The sequence below is a fragment of the Hippocampus zosterae genome, chromosome 21 (genome assembly GCF_025434085.1).
Source record: "Hippocampus zosterae strain Florida chromosome 21, ASM2543408v3, whole genome shotgun sequence".
In the NCBI taxonomy this organism is placed as follows: domain Eukaryota; kingdom Metazoa; phylum Chordata; class Actinopteri; order Syngnathiformes; family Syngnathidae; genus Hippocampus; species Hippocampus zosterae.
Window position 1 is genome coordinate 4,577,402 of NC_067471.1, and position 17,788 is coordinate 4,595,189.

Consider the following 17,788-nt stretch of genomic DNA (forward strand, 5'->3'; position numbering starts at 1 on the left):
GATTTTAAAGGCGCGCTGTGAGCTTTTAGGAAAACGGAAGGCTTTTAGGTGCGCCTTTTAGTGCGGAAAATACGGTAAAGGTGGTTGCACTTTGAGCCGCCAATCCTGACTCATTTCGTGACTTTTGTATATGCGAAGCATTCCGCAGCTCCAAACTCGAAGCTGCGTCATGTTCGCTTAGTCGCGTCTTAGTTAGCGGCGACTAGCGTCAGGGGAGAGTTTGAATTCACTTTGATGTCACACACCCTCGGGACATCACAACACTCGGGACAATGGTGAGAGGCTCCGTTGTTCTGCTTCGTTTTCGGCGACGCGAAGCAAGGCGGTCTAATATGCGGTGATGGACGCTCGAGGCTGAAGAACCTCCCAAAAAAAGGCTTGCGTGCACCGCAGCACATTTGGAACTAAGAGGCGCTCTGAGTCAGATATGTTGACTCACACGTAGCTTAGCATGACAATGATAAACTGCGCCAGAAAATGAATAAATAAATAATGAGCTCTCATCGATGATATCGCTATTTAAAATGCAATGTAAAAAATTAACCTTTACGTATTGACAACATTACTCCCAAACTGCACAAATAATGTTTCATTTCAGGCATTTTCTTTGCAGAAATTTCAAAATGGTCAAAATTCGAAAGAAGCCTTTTTTTTTCTTTTTTTTTCCTCCAGAGATCTTTCGTGTAATTGAGATCTATCATTTTTGCAATTGTAATAGTCGCTGTTGCTTAAGAAAAAAAAATTTAAAAGCAAAGCTTGGAATGATTTATTTGGCTGCAGTCAGGTGTGGAAAACGTGTAGGATGCGCAGACATCTTGTTCTGCAACCAAAGTGCGAATTCTTCTCATTTCCTCTTGTGCTCCAGACTTAAAATGGAAGGGGAGTAACACATGAAACACGTGATCAATTATTTCAGTTTCCATTCATTTCAATGGAGAAAGATGATCCGTTTTGTTGCACTGCGACGACATGTACCAACCAATATGTCGACATTTTACGATCCAAGCCTTTCACGCACCAATAATGCTAACCTGAGAATCTGTCTAGCAATTCCACTCTGCTCCATCTAAAAGGAATCCAGCTATATTGCTTAAAAAATAAAAAAAATAAAAATACAACCATCTACCCGTTCGTGACATTTTGAGTCGGGAACCGAGAAGGCCTTGAACTTCTCCATCAAGTTCATCCGTCACTTTCATTCAAATGCACTTTAAAGAAAAAAAAGCCTTCGAGGTGAAAACCGCTTCTATAAGTGCACAGCGTTATTCTTGCACTGCGGGATCAATGCGTGGGGCATGCTGGGGTTAATTTATTGGGCTCTTCCTGAGCCCTCGGGGCACCTCATCCTGATAACCGAGCAGTGATTAAAAAAAAAAAAAAGTGCACCTGTTTGACCTTAAACGTTACCGGGCCCCCGCAGGCCGCCACGTTTATGGACCTTGAAATAAGGTTAGTTTATTTGGCCGTCTCCTCTTTATATGCGATAATCAGCGAGTCCTCAAAGCAGCTGCGGAATTTCAATACGTGATCTTTGGAGTCGTAAACGGAAGCTTCGCATCCCGCGGCTGCGATCGGCCGTCTGTCAGCCCAGGAGTGATGTGGAAAACCACAGATTTTCTTATCCTGACTCCTAAACGTAGCGCCGTCATATTATTCCCTCAAGTAAACACAAAGTCAAAGTTATTTCAGGGTTTAATGACAAAGCATGCTCACATTTTATTTTCTTTTTTGTCACCTCAATAACATTTTCATTGCACTCAGTGGAAAATAAGAGCGGAATCAAATGCTTTATGATAGTTTTTCTTTTTTTTTTTGTTGGTATAATTGCTTAAAAGCTAAAAAATAAAACCAATAAAAATTGATTGACAGGCCCTTTAATGTCCTGATTGGTGAAAAATGATATCATTTTCCTACTTGTGATTGCTAGGATTGCAAAGTTATGGAAAATTACATTTCCATGGGGTTCTAAAATTCGGAATTTGGGAAATATTCCAAAACGGAAACTTTTCATGGGAATTGACTGGAAATTGAGAAGGATGCTGTACAAAAGTATTACATGTCAGCATGAAAATAAATATTTATTTAATAATAATTATTAATAATAATAATTATACTTTCCCCAACTACCGTATTTTCCGGATTATAAATCGCAGGGGTTTTTTTTTCGTAGTTTGGCTGTGGGTGTGATTTACACTCTGGAGCGCTTTATGTGTGAAATTATTAACGCGTTATGTCATTTGATATGTTATTTTCACATTAAACCACACGAGGGCGCTCTAGGCCCGTGTTTATAAGTAACGTAGAAAAAGACGCGCCGCATCTTCTACCTCCGGAGTTGGCGGAGTTGTTTGAAAGTGACACAGAGGATGAAGACTTCATCGGATTTAGTCATTTGGAGTGACACTGATGATGATCTTTATGCTCTAGTTATCGGAATAACTCTTAATATGTTACGTGAAGAAACTAGGCACATTCTCAGTTCGTTGTTTATGCGCCATGTAATGTTAGCATATCGTCCGCTTATTTTGTTTTAATTTTAAATGGCCTTTCCAGATGACATGTGTGTTCTTCGTTTTGGATTTCATCACAAAAATTGCCCCCAAAAATGCGATTTATACTCCAGTGCGATTTATAATCCGGAAAATACGGTATATTCATATTCTCGATTTAGCCAAGCTTCAGTTTTGTACATTTTTGGTTTATCCAGTTTATTCCCATCAATTCCCATCGACAGTTTCTCACTCTGAAACTTTCCAACTTTTCGCAACCCTAGTAGACACCCAGATGGTCCCAGAAGTCACACACATGGCTCCTGGGCCCCATTTCGGCATGCGAGCGCACCGTCAGGTTCATGGCCAGCCATCCGCTGGTGTCAGAATAGCGAGGCCACACGGGCAGACGTTGCTCCTGGCAGAAGGTCGTCTGACCGACCCGTGAGGACGGGTCGCCCGTGTGGGCGAAGGCGCCCCAGTAACACAGCATCCGATTGGACAGCAGCTTCTCGGCCGGCGTCATGGTGAAGTTGGCCACCGTGCCCGAGTTGAAGACGAACGGCAATTCGGCGCCGTGGCAGACGTGCCGGTAGCAGAAGGTCAGACCGGACCAGACGCTGGTGTCCGATGTCACGTGGTCAAATACGTACAACCACACTCTGCTTCCTGCTTTTGCGCCGGCATGCGACGACCTCCGCGTTGGGCACAGGAAGGCGTAGTCTGTCAACATCTGAAGGGAGGAGAAGATGACGTAAACTACTTTGGAACTTTTTGTATTTTGTTCGACTTCGCACCGGTATTATTGGACGTTTGCGCCTTTGTGCACTGTTGTGGGCTAGAAGTAGTATTTTCCTGGCCATTCCTAACGATATCCCTAATTTGCATCGGAGGTGCACTACGCCCGAGTATGACGTGCTTGATATTGCATAAACAGAAATAGGAGTCTGCTGGGGTCCATGCTAGGACATTGGCAGATAAACTGCAAGATCTCCCCTTGCGGATGCATGTAATGAGGGCAATTGGAGAGCCCCTTGCACCTCCAATCGTGTGTCTGATTGACCTTTCAGACTACGCGTAACATTCAGAATCTTTCGTCACAACTCTGATGTAACTATATATATATATTTTTTTTTTCATTTCAACATCCCAGCGTGAAAGAGCATAAAGCTTGTTGCTTCCCTTCATTTGTAAGTCATCCTCTCAGGCCCACTGTGTCCTTTTCCACAAAACACAAATGATTACAACTGCACTTAAAACAATAAACGGAGGCGGTGCAGTGGGAACTATTTTTATGCTACCTAACAGAACCGGAACGCGTACCCACATGGCCGCGCACCGAGATCCACAGACCGACGGAACCACCTACTATATTTGGTGATGAAGTTATCTAACCTCAAAGGTCGTGTTTCTGTCAATATACTGTATGTGCAGAGTATTTTTCTCCGCATGCGTGCTTGCTTTGTAAAATGTGTCCGACGTGCATTTTGCCAAATTTTGCTGATCCGAACCACTTGTGTTTGCAGGTAGAACCAGAGGAGTGCATGGGGGCGGGTGGTGGACGCTGAGCTCTCAACATCAACTTTTCTGGCTGACATTTATGTCACCCCCCCCCCCCCACACACACACACACTCTGGAGAAGTGCTCTTTATGTGTGTGTGTGTGCATGAGTGAGCGTGTACTCCAGCTGTGGCCCCAACTGCCGGTGAATACTAAATGCTCGCAAGCGCATGACCTCTTGACCTCCCCGTCCTCCCCGAAGTGCACACCTTGAACTTTCATCGACATCATACAAAGGGAGGGGGGCATCTTGGGGGGGGGATTGCTCCAGGCTTTCCAAACTGCAATCTACTTTTTATTGTCAAGCAGAGAAAAGGGATTTATATTCCGATCACCGGGATGTTGTTGCGACTCTCAGTCGGCCATTTTATGGATTCGGGGTGAGTGTTTTTTATTTACTTTTTGCTTCAGGGCAAGGCTAGGGACGAGATACAAGGCCACTATAAATATATGTGAAATAAGCGCCAAACAACGTTTTTTATGTATTATGAGCATTTATGTTTTATATTTCAGGGTGGGGGGTTGGGCTTTTGATAACAGTTCCAATGAGAATTTTTTAAATGCAGCTAATATAGGTCAACGGCCAGATGATTTTGACACATCGTCCTTTGGAAAATAAACAGAACTCCTTTTAAAAGCGAACAAACAGCATGGAGTCCGCGTGGTTTGAGGTAGGACAAAAACTCGGGGGCTAACTTTGTGCTACGATAAGAAACGCAGTCGATCCAGGAAGTGGAATTTAAGTTTGAAGAATGCAGGGTGCCACAATCTGATCAACAAACCCAAAATTTATACATTCAAAATCAACATCTCAGTCCGTGTCCCCGCATTCAGCCAGCTATGTCTGCCTTCGTGAATTATTTCCGGGGGGGTCGATGACCCACCACCGCAGGTGTTTCGGACAGAAAAGTCACTTCCTGGTGTGAGCAGTCCTGGCTGCATCTCAAACAGACAAACTCCGTGACTCCCATGCAGGTAGCAGGGAAGTTCGCCCACTTTTTTTCCCCTAAATCGGGTGTTACAGGTTGAATTAAAAGCCCCAAATTACTCTTGAAATGGAAATCTTTTCCCATGAGCTGAGGAGGAGAAAAAACAATCTCATTTGCATACATTGTCTCTTCTACTTAATTAAATGCGCCCGGCAGCAGAGCTTTAAAGTGACTTTGCTCGTCAGAGTTTTAATGTCTGGTTGGTGGGAGGGGGGTGGCATTCTCATTCATTTCACGGCTCATATTTAGAGACATATTTTGAAGTGTTTGCTTCGTATGGTAGTCGGCGCTCCTAATGGAGAAGAAGACACATTCTTTACTGAAATACACGGCGGTGATTTGTCGTGTAAAAAAAAAAAAGCGAACAATCGGCTTTGAAATGATCACGTATACAACGCTGGATTTCATTTGGTGGTCTTTTCCAATGTGATTGTCTTCACTTTAAGCGCAAGTCTGAAAAATGACCATGATAAATAAACCAATAAAGTCCACACAAAGCCTCTCCGCAACCCGTTGGAGTGCAATCAGTGTCTCCGTCCTCGCGTAAAAACAAATAAGAGAGCATGTTGATGTCCCAAACCCGCATTTGGCCAATTAAAAAAAAAAGAAACCATGTGATGCCTTCCTCCATGATATCAATCTCTGTAATTCCCTCACATCGCATTTGGCTTCCACGTGACCAAATAATGCTCCGCGCTTGGGCCGACATCGCATTTACAAATAATTGCCCAATCATGCGAAAGGCAAGCAATGAGGCTCGATTTCCAAAGTCAAATCGAAGAACGAAAGCCTGTCAAACTTCCTGTGGCCGTTAACCGAGTGCGGTTTGTTTTGCGCAAAATGATCCTCTTTTCATTTCGCATTGCCGGCTCGCCGCTGATAAATGTCATGATGCAATATTTTAAACTTCAGAATGGATCCAAATGACCTCCTTGCTACCTCTTGAGGTTTTACTTGCCTGTTTAGGCAATTATGGGCTCCTCTAGGGGCCCAATGATGAATGAATTTATGACACTGTAAAAGTCTTCAAGGCCTCTAGATTAGTTGTATTTCCAATACGACCCGCATAATCATCGATCAGTCTTTTCATGCAATCCAACCAGAAAACAAACCAAAAAAAAAAAGGCATAATTGACACGGCTGTCCTTTAAACCAGGGGTTCTCAACCCCCGGGCCGCGGACCAGTACCATTTGGTACCGGGCCGCACAGAAAGAATAAATAACTTGCTGTACGTTGCTTCCGTTTTATTTATTTCGGACTCTAAAAGACATTTTATTTTGAAAAATTACTGCATCCTCTGTTACATACAGTATGTCACTCTTGACGCAGGTCACGGTGCGCTTCTAGGTTACCTCTAAAATGAAACCCAGGAGCTAGCAAAATGAGTAAAAAAAAAAAAACATACGTCTTTGGAAAGTTGCTTTGGGAAGGGGAAAAGACCCAGCCAGGAGACAGAAAAGGAATCAATGACTTTTAAGAAAAATAAGGGTAATTCTAATAATACAATATTAGGAGTCTGACGTAAAATCCGGATTTATCGCAACGGAACATTCACAAGCCCACTCTGCGATGCTGCGTTGTATTTTTTCATGCGCTTTGTATTTGTGGTGTCTCTTATTTGGAAGGCACATTTAAATTATATTATTTTGTCATATTTATCTGCCACACCTTTAAGGCTGGTCCATGAAAATATTGTCTGACATTAAACCAGTCCGTGGAGCAAACAATTTTGGGGGCCACCGCTTTAAACCACACGGGTATCTCTCCCATTCTACCGTATTGGCCCGAATATATGATGGCCCTGATTATAAGACGACCCCCTCTTTTTCAAGACTCAAGTCTGAAAAAAGACTTTTTGAACACCAAATTAATTTTTATACAGAAAATAATTCTAGTACATCTGAAACAAATGATTATAACAAAATAACAACAAGCATGTTATTTTGCCTCATTCAAATCTTAATATCAGAACATTTAAATAGGTAAACTAAAGTGCAATCACATTCGTCAATGAATGGCTTCTGGTTTTTCAAATGTAAATGACATCATAACTTCTCAGCTGCCAGTTAACCTGGTCGATCTTCGACCCACTTTTCTCCAGATTGTCGCTACGTTTCTCCGTTTTCTGTCATTTCTTCTATTATTTTCTTCTCTTTTCTTTCTTACCGTTATTTTTTATTTTTCTTCTTCGCGCTACTGCTATTTTTATTTTTATTCTTCATGACAGGGGTTCACTTTGGCCTAGGAAGTCAAGTTCAGCATTCGCTTCAATGATATTTGGCGCCATCTAGCGTCGTGAATGGGTATAATGTCTAGACCCCAAATATAAGACTACCCCCACTTTTTCAGTCTTTTTTCAACACAAAAAAAACACCGTCTTATATTCGGGCCAATACGGTATTTGCGCCCAAGTCAATCGTTGGGCTCTCACCTGAGCCAGCATGACTCTCCGATCAGGGTCGCTGTTGAGAGGTAGATACTTGTGCAGTATCCGTAGGCTGTGTTGTTTGAAGATGGCCGTGACGTACATGAACGACTCCGCCGTCGACACGGGCTTGTTGAAGAAAGCGTACACAAAAAGTACGCCTTCCTCTGACGTCGTACCTGCAAGCGCAGAAACAAAACAAAATTCTGTGTCAGGATCGCGCAGCGCGATAATAAGAAGGAAGGGGAATTCGGTGCCCGGAATCCGTAATGAGGCCTGTATCTGTGTGTGTGTGTGTGTGTGTGTGTGTGTGTGTGTGTGTGTGTGTGTGTGTGTGTGTGTGTGTGTGTGTGTGTGTGTGTGAGTCTTACCCAGCAGCACCGGTTTCCCCTTGTGCCAGTGGCCTTTCTGGAAAGCGATGACCGGCTGCTCCTTGATGAGCTCGCCGTCGATAAAGGGGCCCCAAGTCTCGAACGCCTCCATAAACCTCAACGGGTTCACCACCCTGGAACCTGGCATCACAGAATTGCCAGTTATCTCCACCCCCACAAAAAATAAAATACAACCTGAAGGGACTTGACACCAGACTTTCAAGAGGTCAGACAGGAAACACACTCTTGATAAATCGCCTTCTGATTTTTTGTTTTTGTGTCTCAGGGCTAGCACAGCTCAGAAAAATATACTATGGCACTAAAAACCGAATAGCTCCTTTCAAGGTTTCTCCTAAGAGTTATTTTGCTTTGCGGGATGCCATCAATCAAGATAAAAACGTGTGTTTTTTTTTTTTTTGGCCATAAACTCGCCGGTGCCTCTTATGTAACGGTTGAGTGTGCAAAGTGTGGGCTGCCACCGCCGCCGCCGCTGCTGCTGTTGTGCGCTGCTGTCCTACTTGTTTTCATCTGCGCTTCCAGGACGGCCTGCGGCGTGAGCGACAGCAGGCAGACGATGTCGCCGACGGAACAGTTGCTCAGTTTTGCAAACTCCTTTCCGATCGTCACGGCATCGCGTCTGAGGGGAGAAAGTGAGTGAAAACTGGATGATCATCATCTAAACGACCGTAATAAACTTGAAGTACAGTCATTTTGAATGGGAAGGTGCCTGTGACTTTGTCGAAGTGTATGTGACTATGGAGAGAGATTTGTTATTTTTTTTTAACATGAGAAAGTGATTTAGTGTGGGAGAGATGACTCACCTGGTCTTGAGAGGGATGGAGAAAGGCAAGCTCTGCAGAATGGCCTGTTTGAACAGAGCCTTGCTGCTTTGGATCATCAGGTGAAGACTCACGGATTGAGCCCCGGCGCTCTCTCCGAATATCGTCACCTGACACGAAAGCGCCTCATTACTTTTGACACTCGCGATGACCGCCGTCAAAGCGCGTGTCAATAATCACGGTTGAGAATTCAGTTATTTTGAACAGATTTCAGCTTTTTACAGTAGCTATCCAAATTTGAGATGATGATGATGATGATGATTATTATTATTTCATTGTCTCTCTTGATGTGCCCAATGCTGTAGTTGATTTCACATGAGCAGCTCGGACAACTGGGATTGATATATTTTTTAAGGCGATAGCTCCCTCTAGTGGTACATAAAAGAATCACTACTACCGTTCACGCTGCTATTATTAAACGGATGATTACTTGCCTTGTTGGAGTCACCTCCAAACATCGCAATGTTCTGCTGGACCCAAATAAGTGCCGCCTGCTGATCCAAAACGCCGTAATTTCCCACGGCGGACGTCTTGGGGTCTTTGCCAGACACCAGGAACCCAAACGCACCTTTTAAAAAAAAAATCACACCATGAGCATCACAGTAGACAAAACTGACTACGGCGTGGCAGCCATTTGCCAAATTACTTTCACAAAGCACCCGGTCATGTGTTCTACCCCAAAAGCCCTTTTCACAGAATGACTCTCACACACACATGCATATTATGTATTCTAATTCAGGCTCAAATACAGTATCAATAAACATGATTTTTCATGGTTTAACTCATTCACTCCCAGAGACGTTTTTAAACGTCTTTTCAGACTTGGTCTAGAATTGGCTGGTACTGAATGAATTTTTTAAATTATGTCGAGGGGTGAGGGAATTCTCCCTGTGAGATTTCCTCACCTAATCTGTACTCCAGTGCGACAACGATCGTTTGGGTGAAGTTGCTCATGAAGCGGCCGTCGTAGAGCGGCTTGGAAGCCGAACCAGCGATGAAATCCCCACCGTGGATCCACACCATCACGGGCAGCGGACTGCTCGGCGGCGAGCTGAAGTTCACGTTCCGGGGGACGAAGATGTTAAGATAGAGACAGTCCTCGCTGACCTGAGCGGAAAATATGATTAAAGTCGATGACGATATGCAGCCTAACGACTAGCAACTTCTTCTCTGTATGTTTTGGGGATGCGGAAGGAAGCTGGAGAAAATCCACGAATGTGCAGGGAGAGCATACAATGCCATCACTGACGCAGACGTGGTAACCACTACTTCAATATACAGTCTCATACCATACTTTTAAATATGTCACAGTATATGTGTCGATTCTTACATTTCTTGGACATTCGGCAGCAATTGGTCCTCTGCACTCCTGCACGCACGGGAACCTGGGGAAGGTGGCATCATAAACCCCCTTCCAAGGACTCACAGGTCTGGGTGGCTTCCAGCGGTAAGCCCCAACCGGGGGGTCTGAATATGGTATCCCATAAAATATCTGGGCTTTATCTGCTGTTAGCCCCTTGACTCGCCCGTTTTTGGTCAACACCACAGGTCCAGGAGTCCCATCGTTTTCCTTCTTCACTGGTTTGTCTTCTTTTTCTTTTGTGACCGAGAGGGCCTCCGGCTTTTCCCAAGCGAGGGAATTTATCCCAAAGTCTGTGTTGAGAATGAATGGGTCATCCCTCACCAAGAGTCCGGCGTCGATTCCTCTCAGGAAGCTGACAAGGTCGATCTCCTCATTATTTTTTGTTGCTTCTCCAGTGGACGGCACCGAGCAAAGTGTGCACAACAACAGCAAACATTTCCAGCTCTCCATATTTGCTAAATAACACGTATATTTCTACAACACAATCAGCTCAGATCATGATGAGAAAAATCACCCTACCAGCCTGGCTGCCTCTCGACTCTCGACGGCCTTGTGACTCCAATTACTTGACAAGACTAATCTGACAAAAGTGCTCTTCACTGGACCCCGCAGACCTAAATGCAAGCACTGTAATGCTGCAATCTGATTGAGGACACATCGCCTTTACTTTACCTAATGTAATTAGTTAGCACGCACTGGAAACTAGAACACTTTATGAATCCGCGGATCAATCATCCGTGTTTGTTCGTTCTTCAAAAAAAAAAACGGAAAATAAAAAATACAAAAGGACTTGTTTTGACAAAATTCGTTCCAAAAACGAATAAAGACTCGTTTTCCGAGTTCCGATTTCGTGTACCAAAGGAAAAAGGGGAAAAAAAGCCCAAAACAAATAACGGGCGATTTGGACGGTATTTGAACTTTGTTACAAGTCAGTTGAAAGCTGCAACTACATATCCGGCTCTTGCAATGTGCGGTAGATGACATTATCCGAAGTACAGGAAACGTACAAATCTCCCGTTTTCTGTTTCTTCCCCATTTTACATTTTACACACAATCGGAAAATGAATTCTAATCAGATTTTTTGAATCCTTTTTTATTTGTTTTTTTGGGAACTTTCTTTTTTTATACACTTTGCCCTTTGTTTTTAAAAACGAATATAATCGGACTCATCAGTTTCTATATTGCTTATCCTCATTCGGGTCACGAGTGATTTGGAGCAAACCCAGCTGACTTTAGACAAGACCTATCGTTGCTCTTTGTATTTTAGTTCTGCTTTAATGTCCCGTTTTCCCTGTAAAAGGCTCCTCCAGACATGTTTTTATACAGTACTTTGTTTTATACCATAGTACTGCTTGTATGCCCTGAATTGCACGCCTACATTTGGGTGTACACCGACATCTACAGGCCAATGTAGGAACTACTCGGAAGCCCAAAACGAGACGGTCCAGTCGACACAAACAAAAGTAATGGGATTACGCGGTATGTCGGCAAAAATAAAAAATAAAAGATACTTTTCCACATAGCTATATACTTATTTACTTGCATAAATTATTTTTGTAATTCTAAACAATACACAACGACGACTACTTAACTTCCTGATCCGTAATGGACGTGAGCTGACGTCATCACCCACCTGTCACTCATTAGTGGCCTGTCTTTTTCCAGCAAAGCCTACTTTTTACCGAACGAAAACGCGTTTTCCTTGCTGGAATTACGAAGAAAAATGTAAGTAAAACACGAATCAACAAATGCAAAATTTTCTGTCTTATTAACTCTGTTTTAATTCCAGGAATTCCTTTGAGTTTCCAGTCGTACTTTTCATACTGTTGGCTCAAACCATCTCATTAGGTGAGAATGGCGCTGCTTTCGAATTTCTTTTAAGGTGTTGTGATATATATATATATATATATAAGAAACACGTTATTTTTTTCTTTATTTCTTGAACAGGACGCACTGGTGACGTTTCTTTCTCCATTTGTTGGATGGACCTGAGTAATCCTCTGGAAAGGTCATTTTGTTTTTCCCTTACGTGCACCGTGTCTGTTCTCTGCCTTCTCATTTTATGCTTACAAAAACGTGAATTATATTTATTGATCTAATTGATGTGCTTTCAGTGCCGTCGATTTAACTTGAAACCTCCCTTGTCAATGGTTCTCAATCTTTAGTGCGCCATCGACATAAAACACTCTCCAAATACCACCATCATGGCCAACAGTAAAATAATGTGTAAAGCGTTCATGAAAGAAACGGAACAGTCAAATGTATTAAATATAAACTATAATTAACGTTTTTAAAACGGCACTTCAATATTAACTGGTTTGTATTATGCTAAAAAAGTTAAATCCAACAGAATGCTGTTTTAGATTTTTTTTTTTTTTTTTGCATAGCAGTCGAGGGGGCTCGCAAAGCACGAGTGTTTTGAGTAATGTACCACAAATTGACCAACACTCATCTGTATTCAAGGAAAAAAAAAGTCAACCCATCTGTCCATTTCAAAAATCCAAGGTCATTAAAAAAAAATGGACCGCCTGAACTCGGAGGGTAACATGACTTATTGTTTCAGTTATGGGAACCTGTGGCTAAATGGCACCGCCTTAAAAAACCTCTGGACAAATGGTGAAATGGTGTCCATGACCGTACCTCCATCTGTAGAGAACAACGTGACCCTTGAATATGGAGGCACTTTACACTCGTGGACTTTAACAGTTTCCCCGGGTAAACGCACGATAAGTCTTTATTTCTTCATGACATTTATCCATTTATTAGAGCACATGCTCAAACATTGCTCTGTGTATTTTTAAGGGACCAAACAAATGAAAGTCAGCGGCCGACAGAAACCCAAGAAATATCCAATAAGTGCAACACAGGTGGTGGAAAATATATACCCCCCCCCAAAAAAAAAGATTCTTGAAGCTATTTTCATAACCTTATCACCCTTGTTTGTAGAGCATCTTGGATTTGTTGGATCCCACGGAGGCATTCCCATGTGAAAATGGCACGCTGTTCTTCTTTCAGGCTGAAAACTTCTTCCTTGCTTTTGGTAAGAACATACAAGTACATGCTTTGTGCGCTTCAAATGTAACTATTCAACAATTAATAGACGGCTATCATTTTTTGTAAATCTTTGACTGTCTTTATTCCAGGCTACTCGTTGCGGTATCCTGTCAAGGTGGAGGCCCGATCTTCCACCACGTTGCTGTTGTCGTGGACGGTGGGCCGACCAGCCCCTGTCGGGAGCACCCACAATGTGACCCTGTACCGTGCCGACCAGGCGATCTATAACATGCTGAGCAGGAACACCATCGCTGACAATCGCTATCGCATCCCTTCCCTGAACTCCTGTACTCTGTATGTGATATGCGTGGACCCCGAGGCCAATTTCCTTGTCACCTGCCTCTCGACTTTAACTGGTCAGTGTGGAAGTGTCTTTTATAATCGTCCTCCACCCACCTGGTTTGGCGAAAACCGTTCTGCAATTTGGCTCTGAAATAAAAAGCACCGCACAATATTTTTGACATCTTTTACCCCCATCAGATCCCGACATTCCCCGAGACTTTCGACTCCGCTCATGGAACAGCAGCAGCCTATCTTTGAGCTGGGACTTCCCAGAGAACCTCCCGTTGTCTCGCTTCCTCCTCACGACCTTCCATCTCAACGGGACGGACCACGTCATTGAGGAGGTGCCCGTCTGGCTCTCGCGAGATGACTTTGTTTTTACCCTGTCTGGCCTGCAGCCCTGCAGCAAGGTTAAGTTTGGCCTGCAGACGGTTTGCCAAGCGGGGATTGAGACCCACTACAGTGAAATGATCCGTAACGATGGAAATAGCGGTAAGCTCTACGTTCTGTCACCGTTACGCTCTCAAGAGAGAAACTTGACACCTAAGTTGAACCCGATGATGTCCCGCAGCTCACTCCAGCATCAAGGCCTTGCGTCAGACGTCGTTCGGCTCCGACAACTACACGCTGAGCTGGGAGGTGAGCGACGCCTCCTCCGTTTCCAGGTTCAGCGTCTATCACGAGGACGCGCCGCAGGGCGCGACGCTCACGACCAACTACATGGTGGACGGACTGCTACCGTGTCGCCTTTACCGCGCCAGAGTGGATGCGCTGTGTGGAGATGGCGTGCTGATGAGCACCGCGACGCTTCCAGTACACACGGGTACTCGAAATACTGTCAAAAGCTGCATTCTATGGACAAATCGATTGAAAAAAAATATATCATACCGATCCATTTCCAGGACCCCGCGGTGTGTTAGAACTGCGGTACCGCACCAATGACTCTGTAGCCTTGTGGATTCCCGGCACACCCAGTTCCGCCCTGTCGTTTTCATACGAACTTTCCCTGGAGAATGGCAGCCCTCTCCAGATGGACACTTTGACAGAGTCAGAGCTGCGACTGCCGGGACTGGCGGCCGGGAAGACGTACGTCCTCGAGCTGTGGGAGCAGTGCGACGGCCGCTGGGAGTCGGAACGTACAGCGTTGTGCTTCACGGTCGATAATTCGACATATGGCTTCCTCGTGAGGGGCGTGGGACTCGACTCCATCAATGAAGACCGAGGTCTGACTCCAAAATGTACCCCCGAGGAACATATTTGCGTCGCTGCTGATATTTTCCGTCTTTCTGCCGCAGCGGAAGAAATTTATGTGCTCAGAATGGTCGTGCCAGCTCCGCCTCCCGACGATCTGGAAGACGAAATGTCCGAGGCGACGACGACCCTGGTGGAGAGTATTCAAAAATTGGTCAGACATCGCAGCTCCCTGCATCGCTAACATTGTTTTTATGAATACATTCAGTTCAGTTTTTGATGCGTCACGTGAATATAGTTGAATGAAATGGCCCGACTACCTATTTGAGGCGTCCATTTTGTGCCCACACAGCTGCTGGACCTGTTGAGTGATGTCCGTCCCCCGATCCGCGTGGAGGTGGTCGGTATGGAACCTGCGTTCGAAGCGAAGAAAACGCAGGTTCACGTGATGCTTTTCGACGCGTCCCACCAAGACGACAACATGCCCCTGCCGGTTCAGTTTCACGCGGATTATATTGAGTCCCTGGACAACGCTTACGTCTCCGTTCGAGATGGACTCGTCTACTGGCTCGGTAGGAGAGGAGCGAATTGCATCAAATCGGTTCATTGTCTTGCATCTCGTGGAATCTTTTGTCATCCCAGGTCCAGATCTTTGTGCGCCGTCCAGACGCGCCTTGTGTCCGCAGAACTCCCAATGCGTCAACACGCTGGGTTCATTCCACTGCGCGTGCAATTTGGGCTATTATGACGTGAGCGCTGTGCTTCAGCCACCGGTGCCCTCCTACCCACTCTGCAATGGTAATGGAAATCATTTCTATGTGGAATGTTGGGGTTTTTTTTTTTAAATGCTGTTTTACTCTCCAACGTGAAGAAGGAACGTCAAACTTGGCTTACCATAGCAAGGCATTTGCCACAAATTTAAATCTGGCCTTTGCCTCATTCACTCCCAAAGACGTTTTTGGACGTCTTTTCAGACTTGGTCTGGAATTGGTCGGTACGAAATGAGTTAAAATCCGGGTTGCTCTCCGGTTGAGTCACCCCCTTCCAAAGTCCGATCATTTCTGTCTGCCGCTGACCTATACAAAGCACGCCTGTCTTCACAGAGAAAGGCATTTTCAGCCAGTGTCTGGAGAAAGTGATGACCGGCGGCGTGGCAAAACCCTACCTGACTGCGTACATCGGCGGGAAGGTCGAAGTGGTGCTGAACAACGCCACCTGCGAAGTGGAGGAAACCGAAATGTTGTTCCACTTCCGCACTCCCCGACACGGCTCTGAATGTGGGACGAAGAGGCGGGTGAGTGACCGGAATTGCCCGCGGCTCAAACATTCCAGGGTGATCGACGGAGGCTGGATTTCCATTTGAATTACCCGGTTGTGCAAACAATTAAAAAATTGGCAAACATCGTATGTAGAAAAAAAACTTTGTTCTCCCAGGTGAACAAAACCCACATTGAGTTCCAAAACACGCTCGCAGTATCCTTGACTAGAGAAGAAGCCATCAGCCGCAGGGATCTGAAAGTGATCTGGAAGTGCGTCTACCCTCTGCATTATATTCGCAACGCCCATGTGAGCATTGATTTGAAATGGTGAGTCACGTTTGACGTTGAAACTAAAAGGCTGCTGGAGGGGGGGGGTCTTGTTACTATGACAACCTGATCACCACAATTATTTTTTTGGTTTTTCAAGATTCCAGTCAAAAACCAAATGCGCTCACCTGTTTTGTTCCCCCCCCCCCCCCCCCCCCTGTAGGTTCAACGCTTACTCCCTGGTGGAGTTCAACACCTCCCTGCAGCTCGGCCTGACCATGGACCTCTTCAGCGACAAGTCCTTCCGCAGCAGTTATCGCGAATTCGCCAGCATGGACCCAGAGGACACGTTGTACTTCGAGGTTGCGCTGGACGGCAACGCCTCTTTTGCCTCCAACGTCCTGCTGCATGTGGAGACCTGCTGGGCCACGGAGACCAGTGACCCACAGAATGAAGTTCAGGGCATTTTCCTGGAGGACGGGTGAGGGAATTGAACCCCGCCCCCCTCCCCCCCAAGATGGCCGATGTACAATCGCTTTTATTTGTTCCGCTTAGATGTCCCATCGACCACACGTTCCGCTGGCTGTCTGTGAACGGCGTGGCTCAGAAAAGCAGATTCGCCATGCAAATGTTCCACATGCCTGAGGAAATGCCCCTTTATTTTCACTGCCTGGCCGGCATTTGCGGTATTGAAGAAAACTGTACAAAGGTAATGCTGCTTGGTCACCGTACTAGTTGGAGCTGTCATTCAACAAACGGGCGAGACGTTTTCTGATTGGCACTGTCTGCAATTATTGGATCCATAATTATGAAAACTACATAAAAACGAACACGGTCAGTTTTAAGGTCACAACAAATAGTGAGGCATCTTAAGTACAAAGACAAAAATGTTCCATAAATCGAATTACACAGGTGAAAGTGAAAAATATATTTTTTCTTTGGCCAGGCAAATATTTTCTTGAGATTTAGCACTTATCTCCTGAAGCTCCTTTCTCCAGATTTTCACAACTAGTTTCTTTGCAGAACATTTTAACCCAATTCTGTTGATTTATTTCCCCCCACCCAAGCCCTTATGACAAAATGCCTACGACTTGATGTCATTTACATTCATTAACATCTCAAAATATTCCCATGTTTTTCCTCCAAACTTGTAGGACTGCACAGGCCCTCGCCGCGTCAAGCGAGCGGCAACCCGCATGATGAGCACAAAACCAAATTCGAAACGCGCTGCCGTGGTGTCTGCCGGGCCTCTTATTGTCAGTCGGGAGGCGTTGAGAACCAAAGGGTCTTCCTGTGAGTTACTCAAACTCGTCACAATCTGATGAGAACATTCTTAACGGATCATTATCTTTTGACATTGTACTATCCACATTTAAATATTAGACATACAATATTGCATACTGAATAAATGAAATGGCCCTTTTTTTTTTTTTTTGCAGGGAAAGAGAATTTGACGATGCTCTCCATTGTGGCGGGGTTAGTGGGCATTTTGGGATTGGCAGTTGTTTCAGTGAGTGCAACCAAAGCGATTATGGCGTTCCACAAACGGTGTCAAAAGAAATAAAATGCTTGGAAAAGAAAAAGTGCTTGGAACTGTCATTTTTGTTGTGTTCATTTAAAAAAATGTTGTTCATACAAATCTACTTGACTGAATGGTTTCCACTCGTCCTTTCCACCTCATTAAGTGGCCAACACCA

At 44.7% G+C, this 17,788-nt stretch overlaps 2 protein-coding genes and 1 long non-coding RNA gene across 3 annotated transcripts; 2 read left to right on the forward strand and 1 right to left on the reverse strand.

The window, feature by feature from the left end:
• Positions 1-1,713: 1,713 nt before the first annotated feature.
• Positions 1,714-10,959, reverse strand: LOC127594218 (crystal protein). Its single transcript, XM_052056265.1, has 8 exons — positions 10,006-10,959; positions 9,581-9,782; positions 9,110-9,243; positions 8,658-8,785; positions 8,355-8,473; positions 7,837-7,977; positions 7,472-7,644; positions 1,714-3,222 (listed from the first exon to the last, which is right to left on the reverse strand). The coding sequence occupies exons 1-8, from the start codon at positions 10,486-10,488 to the stop codon at positions 2,770-2,772; spliced, it is 1,833 nt and encodes a 610-aa protein (XP_051912225.1). The 5' UTR covers positions 10,489-10,959; the 3' UTR covers positions 1,714-2,769.
• On the forward strand, positions 7,940-9,109 carry LOC127594238 (uncharacterized). The gene is made up of 2 exons (XR_007960642.1): positions 7,940-8,062; positions 8,377-9,109. It is a non-coding gene; the product is annotated as an uncharacterized LOC127594238 (long non-coding RNA).
• Positions 10,960-11,257: 298 nt separating the features above from the next.
• Positions 11,258-17,685, forward strand: LOC127594123 (uncharacterized). Its single transcript, XM_052056092.1, has 19 exons — positions 11,258-11,763; positions 11,828-11,886; positions 11,986-12,046; positions 12,602-12,753; positions 12,841-12,905; positions 12,985-13,078; positions 13,182-13,448; positions 13,573-13,866; positions 13,946-14,197; positions 14,277-14,597; positions 14,670-14,779; positions 14,918-15,137; positions 15,208-15,363; positions 15,669-15,859; positions 16,000-16,151; positions 16,315-16,572; positions 16,647-16,800; positions 17,246-17,384; positions 17,531-17,685. Coding segments are annotated over exons 1-19 (3,072 nt in total). The 5' UTR covers positions 11,258-11,761; the 3' UTR covers positions 17,656-17,685.
• Positions 17,686-17,788: the final 103 nt, after the last annotated feature.